At 37.9% G+C, this 15,649-nt stretch overlaps 1 protein-coding gene across 1 annotated transcript; it reads left to right on the forward strand.

The window, feature by feature from the left end:
* The first annotated feature begins 488 nt into the window (after window positions 1–488).
* Window positions 489–15,417, forward strand: GMFB (glia maturation factor beta). The gene is made up of 7 exons (XM_040226402.1): window positions 489–620; window positions 5,369–5,465; window positions 7,169–7,218; window positions 7,897–7,946; window positions 8,644–8,726; window positions 9,700–9,773; window positions 11,689–15,417. Exons 1-7 carry the CDS (start codon window positions 618–620, stop codon window positions 11,758–11,760), a joined length of 429 nt encoding a protein of 142 aa, XP_040082336.1. The 5' UTR covers window positions 489–617; the 3' UTR covers window positions 11,761–15,417.
* Window positions 15,418–15,649: the final 232 nt, after the last annotated feature.

Here is a 15,649-nt window from a genome sequence, read left to right on the forward strand (position 1 = left end):
ACATGACTGAGTGACAGAACTGAGCTGTGTAAGTCAGAAACTAATTCTTAGTGAGAGATTAGGCAACGACGAGAGCATTCATCCAGACATCAATCATCATTCAATCATACTTCAATAAATAAACTCCACTGAGGAAACAAATGTGTTAACCAAGTATCGGAAGGTGGTTGGGGAGGGGGGAAAACAAGATTCCAAAGAGGATGGGAGGGAAGGCAGGTGTACCTAGGTGTGTAATTTGTAAGGTAGGCTGGGGATAACCTTCATATTTATCACTGAAATCGTGGACTTAATCATGTCACCAGGAAACTGCACTCAGAACTTGAGGAATGTTAAAAGGAAGCAAAAACTGACATAAATCTTGAGTGCATTTTGGCACCGCCGCTCACTCCGGATCCAACAGGACATCCTCCTCCATAAGGGTTGGGAGGAGGCGCTCGCGTTCTGATTTAATTTTGAGCCGCGCCACCCGCCGTCCCCCGTCACGTGACGGCCTGCCGTTGCTACGTCTTTCAGTGGGGGCGGTTCTGCCAGGCGCCGGGCAGGAAGGGAGGTGGCTGCCGTGCTATTCTTAAAGGGGCCCGAGGGACGGCGAAAGGCTACTGCCGGCCGGAAGGAAAATGGTGAGTTGCCCCTGGGGAGGGCGGGGGCTGGCCGAAGGGCCGGGTCAGCCCGCCGGACTTTCCTGTTTCCCAGAGCCGGTATCGGCGGGCATCGCCCGGGGTGGGTCGGCGGCCGCTTCCGGCCGGGCTGCTGGCGGGTACCCACAGTCGGAGCCTTGTCTTCTGGCCGCCGCCGCTGCCGCCTCGCCCAAGAGCAGCAACATCCTGCCGGGCCCGCGGTTGACCCGCCTAGCGGGCTCGGTGACTAGGGTGCGGCCAGTAGGGATGGGTCGTGCTCACCGAATCCTTCTGGATGGAGAGTCACAGCCCCTACATTGAAAAATCGGAGGGGCCAGGGGTCTGGCCCAACTGAGGGCTCCCCCAGACGCTAGCTTCTCTGTCAGGGCCCAGGCCAGGCCTGAGGGGTCGGTGGGCGCCGAGCTCTTAACGCCTGGCCGCCTTTGGGGGAGGGTTCGAATTCTGATTCCATTTTCTCGGCCTCGCCGTAGCCTCTGTCTCCTCCTCCTCCCGGCCTGGCTCTATGGATTTCTGCTTATCCTTGCTTGGAAATCTTTTAACCCAGTGCTTTGGCGCTTGACCTTTCATTGACTGTCAAAAGCTTGGTCTTTCGTGGTCCGGGGGCTCTGGTTTGACTCCACGCTCAAAAATAGTGGAGAATTAAATCAGTTACCCACGAGGATCTCCTGGATCTTTCCCATCGGGTTTTAAAATATGCTTTTCTTTCATTAGAAGCAAAACACAAAAACCCCACTGTTCCCGTCTCTGACCTCCCACTTATTGCTCAACCCACTTCCACCGAATAGATATTGTCATGGTCACTAAAGCTAAGGGACTCTCTCTTCAATTCTCATCTTTTCTGATCTTTCAGCTGCATTCTGGGTGTTGACAGCGCTCTCCTCTTTGAAGCGTTCTCTTTCCTTGGATGTTTCAGATACAGAACTGTAGTGCTTCTCCTATTGTGGGTCTATCTGTGTCCCATGCAGTCCTTCCCTGTACCTCACAAGTAGGAGTCCTGGGCTCCATTTTAATGCTTCATTTTCCATTCTGTATTTTTTCTCCTTCCTTTCTTACCTACACTCATAGCTTCAGTTAGCACCTACCTGTGTGTAGATGACTTGGGAATTTGTATGGCAGACCTTGCTTCTGAGATCCAGCCCAGATTTCCTAGGAAGCCTTTACCCACTTGAGTGTCTCAAAAAAGCCCCCTCTATAAACCTAGTGTTCCTTAACTCAGTGAAAGGTAGCACCATTTAAGTGTTTTACATAAGCAAGAAGTTTAGGAGCCACCTTTTTTCCTAATCTACCCCACCTAGTATTCAGTCTGTCACCAGGTCCTTGGTGGTGGTTCAGAGAGTGGGCTAGATAGTCAGGCTCTCTGGCTAGAATCCTGGCTCCCCTAGTTGCGTAACTCTGAGGAAGATACTTAACCTCTCTTAGTCCTAGTTTCTTTCACATTGGGGATAATATAATACTCATCTAAAATGGGATTGTTTTGAGGATCTATGAAAGGACATAGCACAGTGTTTTCTTATAGTGTTTAATACATGTTAACAAGTATTAATAGAAATTCACCTACTTATGTTTCTTTTCATCAACATGTCTAAGCTGTGTTTCACTTCTCACCTGGATTAGCCTTGCCAGTTAACTAGTCTTGCTCTTTAACCTCTCTGCCTATTTCCTACATGCAAATCTGATTGTTTTCCCTGCTTAAAACACCTTGGTGGCTTCCCTTTGCTCATATAGAGACCAAAATACTTAACATGACCCACTGCACCCATGTCCAACACCTGCCAGCCTCCTCTTGTACGTGTTACAGCTCATTCTCTGTGCTTGAATCACGCTGGCCTTTGATTATCTTATATGTGCTGTGCTCACTTTAATCAAAGGATCTTTGTATAGGCAATTTTGGTCCTTTAGATGCCTTTTTCAGGCAGGCTTCCTGTAACTGTGCTGTTTTGGCTAGTCATTAAGTTCTCATAGCATCGAGTTTCTCTCTTTCCTAGGTCTTTTCCTAGTTGTTATACAAACAAGTGTGTGTTTTTTTGCCTGATAATTTTGATGTAGACCTATTCTGTAATAGACTTTATAAGCTCTTTAGGTCAGGCCCACAGTTTAAATCTATTTTATGTCATTGTGTTTCTAACACTTAGCACATCCTGACATTCATTAAATGTTCATTGTGTGGATTATCCAATAAATGACTACTTGAGTTCAAGCTTCCCACTTTGTGTGTTAATATTTACTGTGTAGTGTTGTTTTCAGGGTGTTATTCTTAAATGCATCTATTAACTGGAAACTGTTAAGAGTTGGCTGAATTGCAGTTCTTTTTCTTGTAGGAAGGAATTTTTGACCTTATGGTATTGGGAGGAGTGAGAATGGGAAAAAAGCTTTATAGATTCAACCACAGCATGTTTTTCACTTGGTTTGCTATCCCTAAGGTGTCAGAATTGCATAAGCAGTTCTGGGTATCAGAACCTTAAGATAGAGTCGTGACAAATCGCTTTTTGCCTATAAGAATCTAAAGTATTTATTTGTTTCTACTAACGGGCTCTACCTTTGGTTTTGGTTGACAAGAGATTGGAAGTGCTAGTTTTCCGATTTGTGTGTCTTTCTTGAAAGATAGGAAAAAATAGACTAGGCTTGAATACTATAGGAACCTCGTATGACTTAGCATTCCTTTCTCTAAAGAGAAGTAAAAGGATGGACATACATGACTCCTGCAGGAGCTTAATTTATTGGAAAATATGTATTGGTGGGATGTATTTTCTAACTATAAATAGTACATTCTGTGGTGTATCACAGCTTATATATTACCAGTGTTACGAATTTAAAGGACAACTTAAAATTGATGGCCATTTAATGTTGTAACATATGCTCTTATTTACCCAACACAGGGTGAAAAAGCAGACTTTTATTTAATTTTAACTTAAAATTTGAATCCTTAGTTCTTTTGGACTGTAATGAGACACTTGTATTTGGCATTGTTATCAAAACTCTTTTAATTTTCTGAAGAATTGGAGGTGGAAACCCCATACATGAAGTAACTGAAGAATGTGGACCTTCTTTGGTACCTGACTCAATCAAACTGACTGTTAAAAAAGAAAAAAAAATGAGGGAAATTTGAACTTTGAACTCTATGTGAATAATCGAGACTAGAATTATTATTTTTAGGTGACATATTGTCTCCCCACAGTTTGTTGTGATCCACACAGTCAAAGGCTTTGGCGTAGTCAATAAAGCAGAAGTAGATGTTTTTCTGGAACTCTCTTTTTTGATGATCCAGTGGATGTTGGCAATTTGATCTCTGGTTCCTCTGCCTTTTCTAAATCCAGCTTGAACATCTGTAACTTCACAGTTCACATACTGTTGAAGCCTGGCTTGGAGAATTTTGAGCATTACTTTGCTAGTGTGTGAGATGAGTGCAATTGTGTGGTAGTTTGAACATTCATTGGCATTGCCTTTCTTTGGAATTGAAATGAAAACTGACCTTTTCCAGTCCTGTGGCCACTGCTGAGTTTGCTGGCATATTGAGTGCAGCACTGTCACAGCTGAAACTCCAATACTTTGGCCACCTGATGCGAAGAACTGACTCATTTGAAAAAACCCTGATGCAGGGAAAGATTGAAGGCAGGAGGAGAAGGGGAAGACAGGATGAGATGGTTGGATGGCATCGCCGACTCAATGGACATGAGTTTAAGTAAACTCCAGGAGTTGGTGATGGACATTGAGGCCTGGCATGCTGCAGTCCATGGGGTCGCAAAGAGTTGGACACGACCAAGTGGACTGAACTTATGATTATTGTCTGTGTTTTCAATGGCATATATCATTTTATTAATATGTATTAAAATATTTGTAGGTAAAATGATCATTGACCTTTGCTGTGTGATGGTCCATGGGAGCAGTATTGAAGGTTTTGGATGAGATCAGATTAGCATGTATTGATAATGGTTGAAGCTGAGTGTTAAGTGCATAAGATTTCACAGAATTTCTCTAATTTTCTATGTATTTGAACTTTTATACATTAAAGACAGATTTCCATCTTCCTGCTTGCAATCAATAAGTCATTTGTACCACCTGACCCTAACGCCAACTGAAGCGTGCTTTTCCTTGTTAGATTTTTGGAGCAGAGTCTCTTAATATTTTTTCATAATTTATAAAAGGTTCTTTGAGTTTTTAATATTCGTTTCATCTGCTTTTGCTTTCACATTTCTTAATAGCTCCCTTTTTTTGATTCCCATAGTCATTTAAGACATAAAATAGTAGTTGGTCTTTACTCTTACGGTTTATTTTCCATTCTTTTGCTTAGTTTTAGTTTTTCATAGTTGTGCTGGACTCAAAAATGAACTAAAGCCTTATTAACTCTTAAGTGCAATAAAATGATTTTCCTGCTCTTCCTGCATAGTGAAAAATATTATACTTCCTAACAGCTATATATTCTTTTCTTCCTCTCCAGTTCTGATGAAATTGCACGTTAGTATATATCTAGTTCTTTGAGATACTTAGTAGTCAAAGAGGAAGTTAAAGTATACCCTACATATAAGATGAACAAATGTGAATAATTTAATGATGCCAACGCAAGGCTTGGTAGATTTAAAAGCCCTTTAAGCGTTCATGTGTTTCCTGTTAATACATTACGACATTTGTAGATGTCCATATACCTTCTTAAACGTATTAGGTTTTATAGCTTTAAGGTGTACATATATGTTGGAGTCATGGCATTTGATAACATGGTTTTTTTTCTTTTCTAGAGTGAGTCTTTGGTGGTTTGTGATGTTGCTGAAGATTTAGTGGAAAAGCTGAGAAAGTTTCGTTTTCGCAAAGAAACAAACAATGCTGCTATTATAAGTAAGCTAAACATGATTGTCTCCATTCCATCATCTTAGTTTGGTTTTATCCTTTTATCCTATAGCTGCATCCAATAACCTGAACCTTTAGAAAGTAATTTATCTCCTGTTTTAATTCCCAACCCTGTCCCCCCTACCCAGCCCCTCACCCCCAAGCCTGTTGGGTCAGTTTAAAAAGTAAGAGTTATTGTCAGAGAACAGAGGCAGAGTGTTTCACCTCCCCCTCACTGCCTACACATCTCTGGAGAAGAGGATCGTCTTCTTGGGCACTTGGTCATTTGTAGTGCCCCATCCAGTTCCATCCTTTAACTTATCTGGGGGCAAAAACAGCCTGGCCATTCACCCTCAAGCAGAAACCTTTGCCCACACCTAAAGTGATAAAGTTCAGCATTGTGTTCAAAGTGACTTGAGGTCTTACTTCTAGACTTGAATTCTGGTTTCACGGAGAATACTTCTAAGTGTCATTGAGTTTTGATTATGGAAAGAGTGATTTGCATATTGCCTCTTCCAGTGTGAACTGTATGTGATGTTATGTAGATTTCTTTTGTATTCTTGCTGCTACTGTGCTTCAGTCGTGTCCGACTCTGTGCAACCCCAGAGAGGGCATCCTACCAGGCTCCCCCATCCCTGGGATTCTCCAGGCTAGAACACTGGAGTGGGTTGCCGTTGCCTTCTCCAATGCATGAGAGTGAAAAGTGAAAGTAAAGTCGCTCAGTCGTGTCCGACTCCTAGTGACCCCATGGACTGCAGCCTACCAGGCTCCTCCGTCCATGGGATTTGCCAGGCAAGAATACTGGAGTGGGTTGCCATTGCCTTTCCGTTTGTATTCTTAGGTAATATTTTATATGTGGGTAATGATTTAGAAAGATGAATGAGGGGGTGAGAATGTAAAACTATATATACTCACAGAGATACATCTGGAAGATGTGAATTAGTGAGGCGGTGACAGCTTGTTGAATTATGGTTCTTTTACAAACAAATACTACAATGCCGGCATACAGTTCTTAGAAGTGACAAAGTGTGACAGTGCCATTTTACCACAAAGAGTAAAGCTATTTGAGATCGTATCGTGTCTCACAGGATTTACTATGAAATTAGTGCAGAATCAAAAATGGTAACTTTCAGGGTAATGGAAAAGAATAGAGGCATAGGTTATCTAAACATATTTCAGTTTGGCTTCAGATTATGTTACGTGTATTTGAGTAGAGATATCACTGCTCTTTGGTAATTCACTGTCTCGGAATACTCATCCTGCACCATGAAATCCTGACTCTTGAGAAGCTGGGAACCTGGTGATTGTTCTGTCCTGACCCTTGTCCACTTTTCGCTTGTAGTTTTAACCACTTTCTAACCACGTTCAATAAGCCAGTCTCAGTCACAGTGACCTTTTCAGACCTTTTCTAATCATGCAAGAGGTTGGGTTTGAGTTGCAAAATTCTTCATATACACAGTAAATGTAAGGTGTTGACATAAAGTTCTAAGTAAGCAAATTAGGTACTGGGAATTATGGGTAAAAGCTTTTAAATGCTGACTGCTTGAAAAGCAAAGCTAGCTGACAGACCATAAACTAAAACTGCAAATGAATTGTATGCTTGTGTTTCTTTATGTTTTAATTTTGGATACCAATAAAAGAGCTAGGAAGCTGCGGGTTGGGTAGATCAATGTCATGAATCACAGTTTACTCATATTATATTTTTATTTTAGTGAAAATTGATAAGGATAAACGCCTGGTGGTGCTGGATGAAGAGCTTGAGGTTTGTTTGAACAGCTAAATACAGCTTTATAGTTAAGTAATTATTATCACCCAAAAGATGTAACATTAGTAACATGTACTTCTAAAGTTAGTTCTAAACCATTGTATATGTTCATTATTCATGAAAAGCACATGTTAATTATTATGTAGTGGATTGTCTTGCTAATATAATCACCTTCAATAAAGCATTAATGAAATCCAGGTCATAAGCAGTAGAAGTTAGGGCTATATGTCTGGTAAAAACTTGCTTCTAAGTTGATTGGCCAGTAATTACAAATTAAAACCCTATAGCCTGAGTATTTAGATTGTCAAGTTAAGTAACCAATTTAGAGTGAAAAGAAATTAACTTTTCCCCCCTGAATCAGATACTATTGTTTGCTCTGAGGGGTTGGTTTATCTCACTCAGTATTTCCTGACAGTTGGAACATGAGCATCGACTATGCTGCTTCTCAGCCCCATGTTTTGTTAATTAACAGAGCTAAGCTGAGTGGGTTGGGGTGGGCTTTCATTGAATTGAGGTTTTAGTAACCTCAGCTTATGTACAATTTAGTAAGATAAAATGTTATGATGTGGTATAAAGTTATGAATTTATACCTATTAGTAGAATGGGTCCTCAATATATCTCTTAAGAATCTATGGATAAGAAAATGGTTAAAAGTTGTTTTCTTTATGGTGCTAGGGTATTTCACCAGATGAACTTAAAGATGAACTACCTGAGCGACAACCTCGATATCCTTTTCTTAGTGCTTTAAAAAGATGTTTATTTTTATTGGTTACAATTTTATTTATGAAGTTCATTTGTTCAACTTTTAAGGTACATTTTTTACAAAATTTTCTTTTACACCATGCATGCTAAGTTGCTTCTGTCATGTCTGACTCTGCAACCCCATAGACCATGCCTCACCAGGCTCCTTTGTCCATGGGATTTTCCAGGCAAGAATACTGGAGTGGGTTGCCATGCCCTCCTCCAGGGGATCTTCCCAACCCAGAGATTGAATCCATATCTCATGTCTCCTGCATTGGCAGCTGGGTTTGTTACCACTGGTGCTACCTAGGAAGCCCTACACCATGGTTACGACCAAATTAAAATGTATGTACATACTGGAAAAGGCCCAAAAAGTTGATGGATATTGTTTATTTAAATTCCTTTTATTGTTGCATATAATAAAAATTGAGAAAGAAAAAAATCCACATTAAGTCTATACTTTTAATAAATGTATTTGTGAGAGTATATGATTTTAATGTCTTTGGGGCCCATTTATAATTTTTTGGCAAGATAATGAATAATGAAAGTGTGACCTAAATGAATAGGATAGAAATTTGCCACTCACTGGCTCAGCAGGTGTGTATTGTCCTTTAGAACTTTGTTGATAAGTACTTGTCTGAAATAGAGAAATAATTGTAGTTTCTTTAACTTGAGAAAAACCTTCATTGTGTATAGTTATAAGTATCAACATGATGATGGAAGAGTTTCATACCCTCTGTGCTTCATTTTCTCCAGTCCTGTAGGTAAGTGAATTTCTTTAAATAGTGTGTATCTGGTTCTGATCAAATTAAACCTTTTGTGCTAGATGAATTTTATGCTTGTTTTAAGGATGGAAAATGTTGAATTAATTGTACTGTGTGTGCACACACATGCACATGGGAATACATCCCTAAAAAGAAGTTACTGTAAAAACTTGCCTTTTTTAAGGATAAATTCCTAGAAGTGTAGTTGTTAGGTCAAATTGTATATGTATTTTTAATGAATTTGAAATGACATTTTAAAATATCAAAAGTACATTTTCTTCTGTATTTTATTTTTATGTAAACTTTGTGTACAATTATGATACATAGTTGGTGTTTATCCTGAAAATAGTAGTTGTCAGTGATACGTCCATAATCTTGAGAATGGTCTCAGAGTAGCTTACATTGGATATTAATGTGGTTTGTTGGTGTTTAAAGTATCCATTTATCACCAGAACTCCCTCTGCCACCACCATTCAAGCCCACAATAAACTTGTGCTCACTGAACTCCTCCTTGATCTTTATTATTTGTATCATATATGTAGCACTTAAAATATACTGAAGCTTCTTTTAATGTGTAAACAGACTACATTTTTTTCAGAGCCAATCTCTTCACCCCACTGACCCAACCACATCCCAAAACTTACATATATTAGGTATCTGTAAAACTGATCTTGATTAAGGTAGTTCTGAAAAATTTTGAAGCATTCACAAGGTTCTGAAAGTCAAGATCTGTATAGATCTAGCCTCATTTATTTTTGCTGACCTAAAGCCTTGTTCATTAGTAATACAGCTATTTATCTTTGTGCAGATGGTATGCAGTATAACACTCTCAAGCCCTTACATATTTAGACAGGACTTTTGTAAACTTGATAGCATAGGAAATGCTAAATGTGTCTTTTATCAAGTAAATAATGAAAACTCATCACTGTTTAAAAATTTAAGTCTCATTTCTACTCTGATCTCTCTCTTCCAGGATGTAAGCCTGAACAACAGATGATGTATGCTGGGAGTAAGAATAAGCTAGTCCAAACAGCTGAACTTACTAAGGTGGTATTTATATTTGACTAACGTTGAGACAGTGTTTTCTCTTTGTAAATGGAGCGATACCTAAGTAATCTGAAGAGTTCAGTATTTCTTTATGTAGGTGAGAGTTATTTAGAACAGAGCAGTAAACTAGAGTTTTTTCACTAGTTGGACATAGAATTATATAAGTATTTAACCAAAAGTGTGATTTTTGAGGGCTTCCAGATGGCTCAGTGGTAAAGAATCTGCCTACCAGTGCAGAGTTGCAGGAGACCCGGGTTCGATCCCCGGGTCAGGAGGATCCCTGGAGGAGGAAACGGCAACCCCCTCCAGTGTTCTTGCCTGGGAAATCTCATGGACAAGAGCCTGGCGAACTGTATTCCAGAGGGTCGCAAAGAGTTGGACATGACTGAGCACATGTTTTTTGAATGAAAATTACACATTGATTACAAGAACTCACATTCAAAATGTAGGCCCCTGTAGAAAACTGTTCAATCTTTTGAGAATTTTTAATTTTCCATAATGTAATCTCTAGTAGATAAATTCAGCATTTGAAGCCTCTCTGAGCCCTTTACCATAAACTAAATGAACCAAATTCTGTGCAGGGATTCCATACTCTGCAGTTAACTGTGTTGTTTCCAAATCTAAAATAAAACCAAGAATGCTTATTAGCTTTATTAAATTAGAACATTCTGTTTCATATAAGACACCTGTTTTAAGATTTAACATGTTCTATTTTATGGCATTTTTGAAAATTAAAGGTAAGAATGGTACTTACTCTCAAACTTTTAACTTCCATGTTTTAGTTTGAGTTGAAAAAGTATATACATTGAAGGTCTTGAAATAGAATTTTACATCACTGGAATTTTAATAATACTTTCTTTCAGGTGTTATTTTAAGGACAGTCTCAGTGTTTCCCCCTTGGATGCTTAATCATTAACTCAGGGGATGTTTTTAAGTGCCTTCTGCTTTTTCCCTTTAACCCACATGATTGTCACCAATTCCACCAACTTATAGACGTTACTTTCCCTCATTTGTACCATAGGAGTACTCTAAAGTGACTCTCAGTGGTTAGAAAGGAGCTCTGCTAACAGCCTCATGTCTGTTCTAATCCCAGACATGCCCTAAAGTGTTGGAATTAAAGTGAAGTCGCTTAGTCGTTTCTGACTCTTTGCGACCCCATGGACTGTGGGCCTACCAGGCTCCTCCCTCCATGGAATTTTCCAGGCAAGAATACTGGAGTGGGTTGCCATTTCCTTCTCCAGGGGATCTTCCCGACCCAGGGTTCGAACCCAGGTCTTGCACATTGCAGGCAGACTATCTGAGCCACCAATTAAGGCATGACAATTTACAGGTTACTCTTATATATAATCTGATTGAATCCTCCCCACAGCTTTGTAAGTTGATGGTGAAACTCCTGTTCTTAACTGTAATGAATGACTTACCGAGGGTTGCTCATCAGTACATGTAAGATCTAAGGTTCTTTCATAACATCTGGCCTGAAATCCCATCCTACCTGCTGTATTATGTTGTTTTTTTATGCCCATTCTACTTTGTGGGCCTTTGTGTGTTGAGATTCTGACTGGAGATTTTTGGCGATGGACTACTAATCTAAAACGCCTGGTGTTTCCTCCTTCTGTAGAGGATCAGCACACATTCTTCGAGTTCCTAACTGGATTGATTTTAGTTGTGTACCCTTGGGTCTCTCTTTTAGTGGGTAATATTTACAAAATTACTCTTTTAGAACATTTGTAGATATGTGCTTTTAAGAGAGTTTTGATTTTATGCCATCTTGACTGCTAAACTTTGGTAACTGAGTCCCTCTCATTTAAGAAAAAGTGAAGGTAATTTACACAGATTAAGCCATGTTGACTGAAAGGAAGGATAATTTGGTATTTAATACTCAAATATGCAACATATTTGATTTTTTTTTCTTAAGGTATTTGAAATAAGAAATACCGAAGACCTAACTGAAGAATGGTTACGTGAGAAACTTGGATTTTTCCACTAATGTGAACTTCTGTGTTTCTAAAGTATTTATGTATTAACCTGACCATACTGGAACCAGACATAAATACTTATTTATGCCTAAAAATGCACTGTTATTTACAGTTTGTTACCTGCAGTAAAGAAAAATTCTCATTTGTTCAAAGTTTGAACAAAGAAGAAATCATCTTCATAGTAATGAAACTTTGTAAAGTGTTTCCTTATATTTGTAATTGTTAGGTGGACTACTTCTCTCCAGGGACTTTTTGCACTCTTGTGACTAATTTCTATAACTTACAGTTCAGAATTTGTTACTATTTACAGACACCATTGGAAAGTGGTTATTAGATTGTGATAGACAACAGTTGCCTCCTTTTGACAAATACTGGATATTAGCAGTTTATATATGAAAATAGCATATTATCACTTGTCAAATCTTTGAAATCAATTTGGGATAAAAGATTTAAGTGACTGAATTTTGAGCCATGAATAATAATTTACTGTGCTATAATCTGCACTACAAATAGTTTTTCCATCAATCCCATGCCTTCTTTAGTTTTCTATATCTTTTTAATCACGTCCAGAAACTTTTCATCAGTTGCTCATTTTTAAGGTCTGGAAGTTAGATTTTATAATAAAGTTATGACCATTAGGTTTTCTCTTCATGGAAAATAGCATTTTAGTCTTAGAAGTTGATGGATTGTAACTCATCAAGGGCTTCATTTTTAGTTATGTCATTTCTAAATAATCTTAAATCTAGGTTAGTAATACTTTATTTATAAAGGACCTTTTAATGTTGTCCTGTGAATACTAGTTATTTTACATGTGTTAATACTGTGCCTTTGATTTGTTAGCTTTAAAGTTAGTTGAAGACTACACTGCCAGTATTCCAGATTTGGTGAAATTAATACTTTTGTAAAGGGTCCAAGTAAAACAGTTTTCTAATATGTGAAATTTGTAGTAAAATCAAGTTGATATTTTAAAAATTCCAGCTGTCTACTTGCATTGGTGAATATATGGCAGTTGAAAGTTATAGTTTGGGACCTATTTGTGATTAGTTTTGTGCCATAGGAAAAAATTGCTTATCTTAAAACTGGCCATAGTTAATAACATTAACGCATTGATAGAAATCTCATCTTATATCCTCAATGTCAGAAGGTATTCTAAACTGGACACCTGTCTTGTTAGATGATGGTATCCTTGGCATTTTTAAAGCAAAGATTCTGATATATAGTGTACTTTAAAAACATATAAGTAACTAAGATTCTTTTGACATTAATTTGACAAAAGGTCTTGAGAATCTAAAGACCATCCAAATTTGGTGAGTTAATTCTGATATTAAGAATAATCTTAATCATTTCAAAGCTAGCAAAGGCTTTTTTTTTTTAAATTTTGGTGTATCTCCCATTCGTATGTGCTTTGCATTTTTTTGAGGTTTCTGTGCCAACTTTAATAAAGAGGTAAAGATAGTTGGAATTTTTGTAATATGGGATCTTCTATTCCCAACACTGTTTGGCTTCACTAATCTATAAAACAGGAAGCAATAGGAAGTTAGTTGGAGATGAGGAAGTGATACAGGGGTATTTGTTTTGGTAACTGAATGGGAAGGGTTCTTAATTCCAATTTCCAGAGAGAGAGGGAGAGCTTCACCCAGGAAGTTTAAGAATTCTTTAAACAGCTATTTTGATACTGGAGAAAAATGCTTATAATTCTGCATAAATGCAAATGTAAAATCCAAGTGAATGGAGACTTTTTCTAATGTTTTTGAACGAAGGAAATGAGGTTTTGTTTCATCTGGTTCACAGCAATAAGAGAATCTAGGGCTGCAAGAATGTGTTTTTATAGTGAGGTTCCTTCTTTTGTCTTGCATGTTTTAAGTGGTTTTTTTTTTTTTTTAATTTAATTGGAAAGTCCTCTATAATGTCAGATAATATTGACCTTCATACACAGAACTCTTGGTTCCCCTATTCTCTAATAGGGGAACTGTGATTTTTTGAGCTTGTCTGATTCCTTATTGATATCAATATGTATTTTTGCAAGACAATAGATGAGGTTAGGGGATCAGTAGAACATTTTTTTACTTCCGTGGTCCTATAGGGAGAGTTATAGATCCTTTACCCTAGAGTATTCTCTGACTTGTATATAAATTTTCCGTTCATCTAACCAAATTTTTGCATTGTTCTTTTTTATTTTTTAAAGTATATATCCTATATAATCTCTTTTTTGCCTTCTCTCAGTTAGTAACTCCAGATTTCATAATTCCAGTTTCCACATTCCACTCCTGGCACAGCCATTCCCATTCAGCCTTAAGTCTTAATCTTTCCTTTTTGGCAGCAGCTTTTTTCCTGGGAACCTCCTTCATGGTCTTCTAAGTCATAATTCGTTTTGAAATTGTTGGACTTGCATAAGTTCTGCAGAGCATCTGATGTTGTCAGAGTAGAACCGACTAGTAATCACAGCCTGTTTTTTCAGTATGGTTTTGTGACAACATAAATGACATATGAAGAAAACTGTTCTCAGGTTACTATGCTGAAATTCCAAAATGTCAAGAGTTTTGAATAGTATTCACTTTGTTCTGGTATTGAAGCAGTTATATTAGGGAAAAAGTTGTTTGACTGTTTTTGTTTAATTGACTTCTAAAATAAATGTTCAAACTGTCTATTTCTAAAAAGTTTACTGAATACCTAGTGTGGTTAAACACACTCTTGTTTGAGAGGGTGTTGCTAAATTTTGCCTTGTCATCACTACATGACCTTTGTAACAAATGTCTGTCAGCACTTTTCTCTCCCTTTTGTCTCCTATTTTAAGGAGTCAAATGTAGCCATAAACTGTATCCTGGTCTGACACTTAAAATTTTTTCCAGTTAAAGGAGTGTATTGCCAAATTAAATTTGGCTGTCCTTGTTCCCCATCCCCATAGATAGTGAGGAAGGTGTGCTTAAAAATATGTTGGACTACTTTAAAACATGAGCAGTGTCATTCATCCATAATGTGGACTAGTAATGAAAACATATTTTCATAAGAGTTTAAATGCTGATATTTGGTGGAAATAGAGAGTGACTTGTAACCTATCAATTCAAATATTCTTAATACGGTTGCTTTCCCTGTTTGTTCAATAGACTGATAATACTGGAATCTACAGAATTTGAGCCTTTACAACTTATGTGAAGAAGTGTCTCAAACATTTCTGGACAAATCTTATTTTGTATTTCTGGAAGAATGTAAATCTCTCAGGCCACTTAACACCAGTGGTCCCAAGTTGAATATTCTTGAAAAATTTGTTTCCTCTTAGGCTGTTTGACATTTCAAACCAGTGATCATCTTCCTATGATATTTTAAAACAACTACATTAAGGTTGTGATAGAAACTGTGTTTTCTTTTTGGAGTATAGTTCATACATGTGTAATTACTTGAATATTGTTTGAGATCACTAACATGCCAGGGTAGTGCCCACTGATTTAGATGGTCCAATGTAATCTCATTCAGGAGGCTTGAAACATTAATGGTTTAGTCTTGTGAATTTTAACAGTTTTCCTGTCATCGTTTAACAAAATCAACAGCTGGCACAACTTCTGAAACTGTGGTTTCAGTCTGTGCAAGTTCATATTGCATGTTTATTTTGGACAGTCTTCTGTTAAGCATGGTGCTTGTACTGGTTTAAATAAAATGTTAACATGAAAGGACTTCTAGCTTTTCATTTTTTTACTCTCCTCTTTTCTTTTTTAGAGTTGCTGTTACCTAACTGGCTCAATTGTGGCATTTGTGTGAACCGCACAAATTCAGTTGTTTACTTTATCTGGAAAAACTGAGAGGCAGAGTAAGCAAATTACTAGGCAAAAGTAGGATGAGGGGAGGGGAAATATAATGAGATTATAAACATTTCTAAAACTTGGTTTGATACTAAAATGGTTAGTT

The sequence above is a fragment of the Oryx dammah genome, unplaced genomic scaffold (assembly GCF_014754425.2).
Source record: "Oryx dammah isolate SB20612 unplaced genomic scaffold, SCBI_Odam_1.1 HiC_scaffold_26, whole genome shotgun sequence".
Taxonomy (NCBI): Eukaryota; Metazoa; Chordata; class Mammalia; order Artiodactyla; family Bovidae; genus Oryx; species Oryx dammah.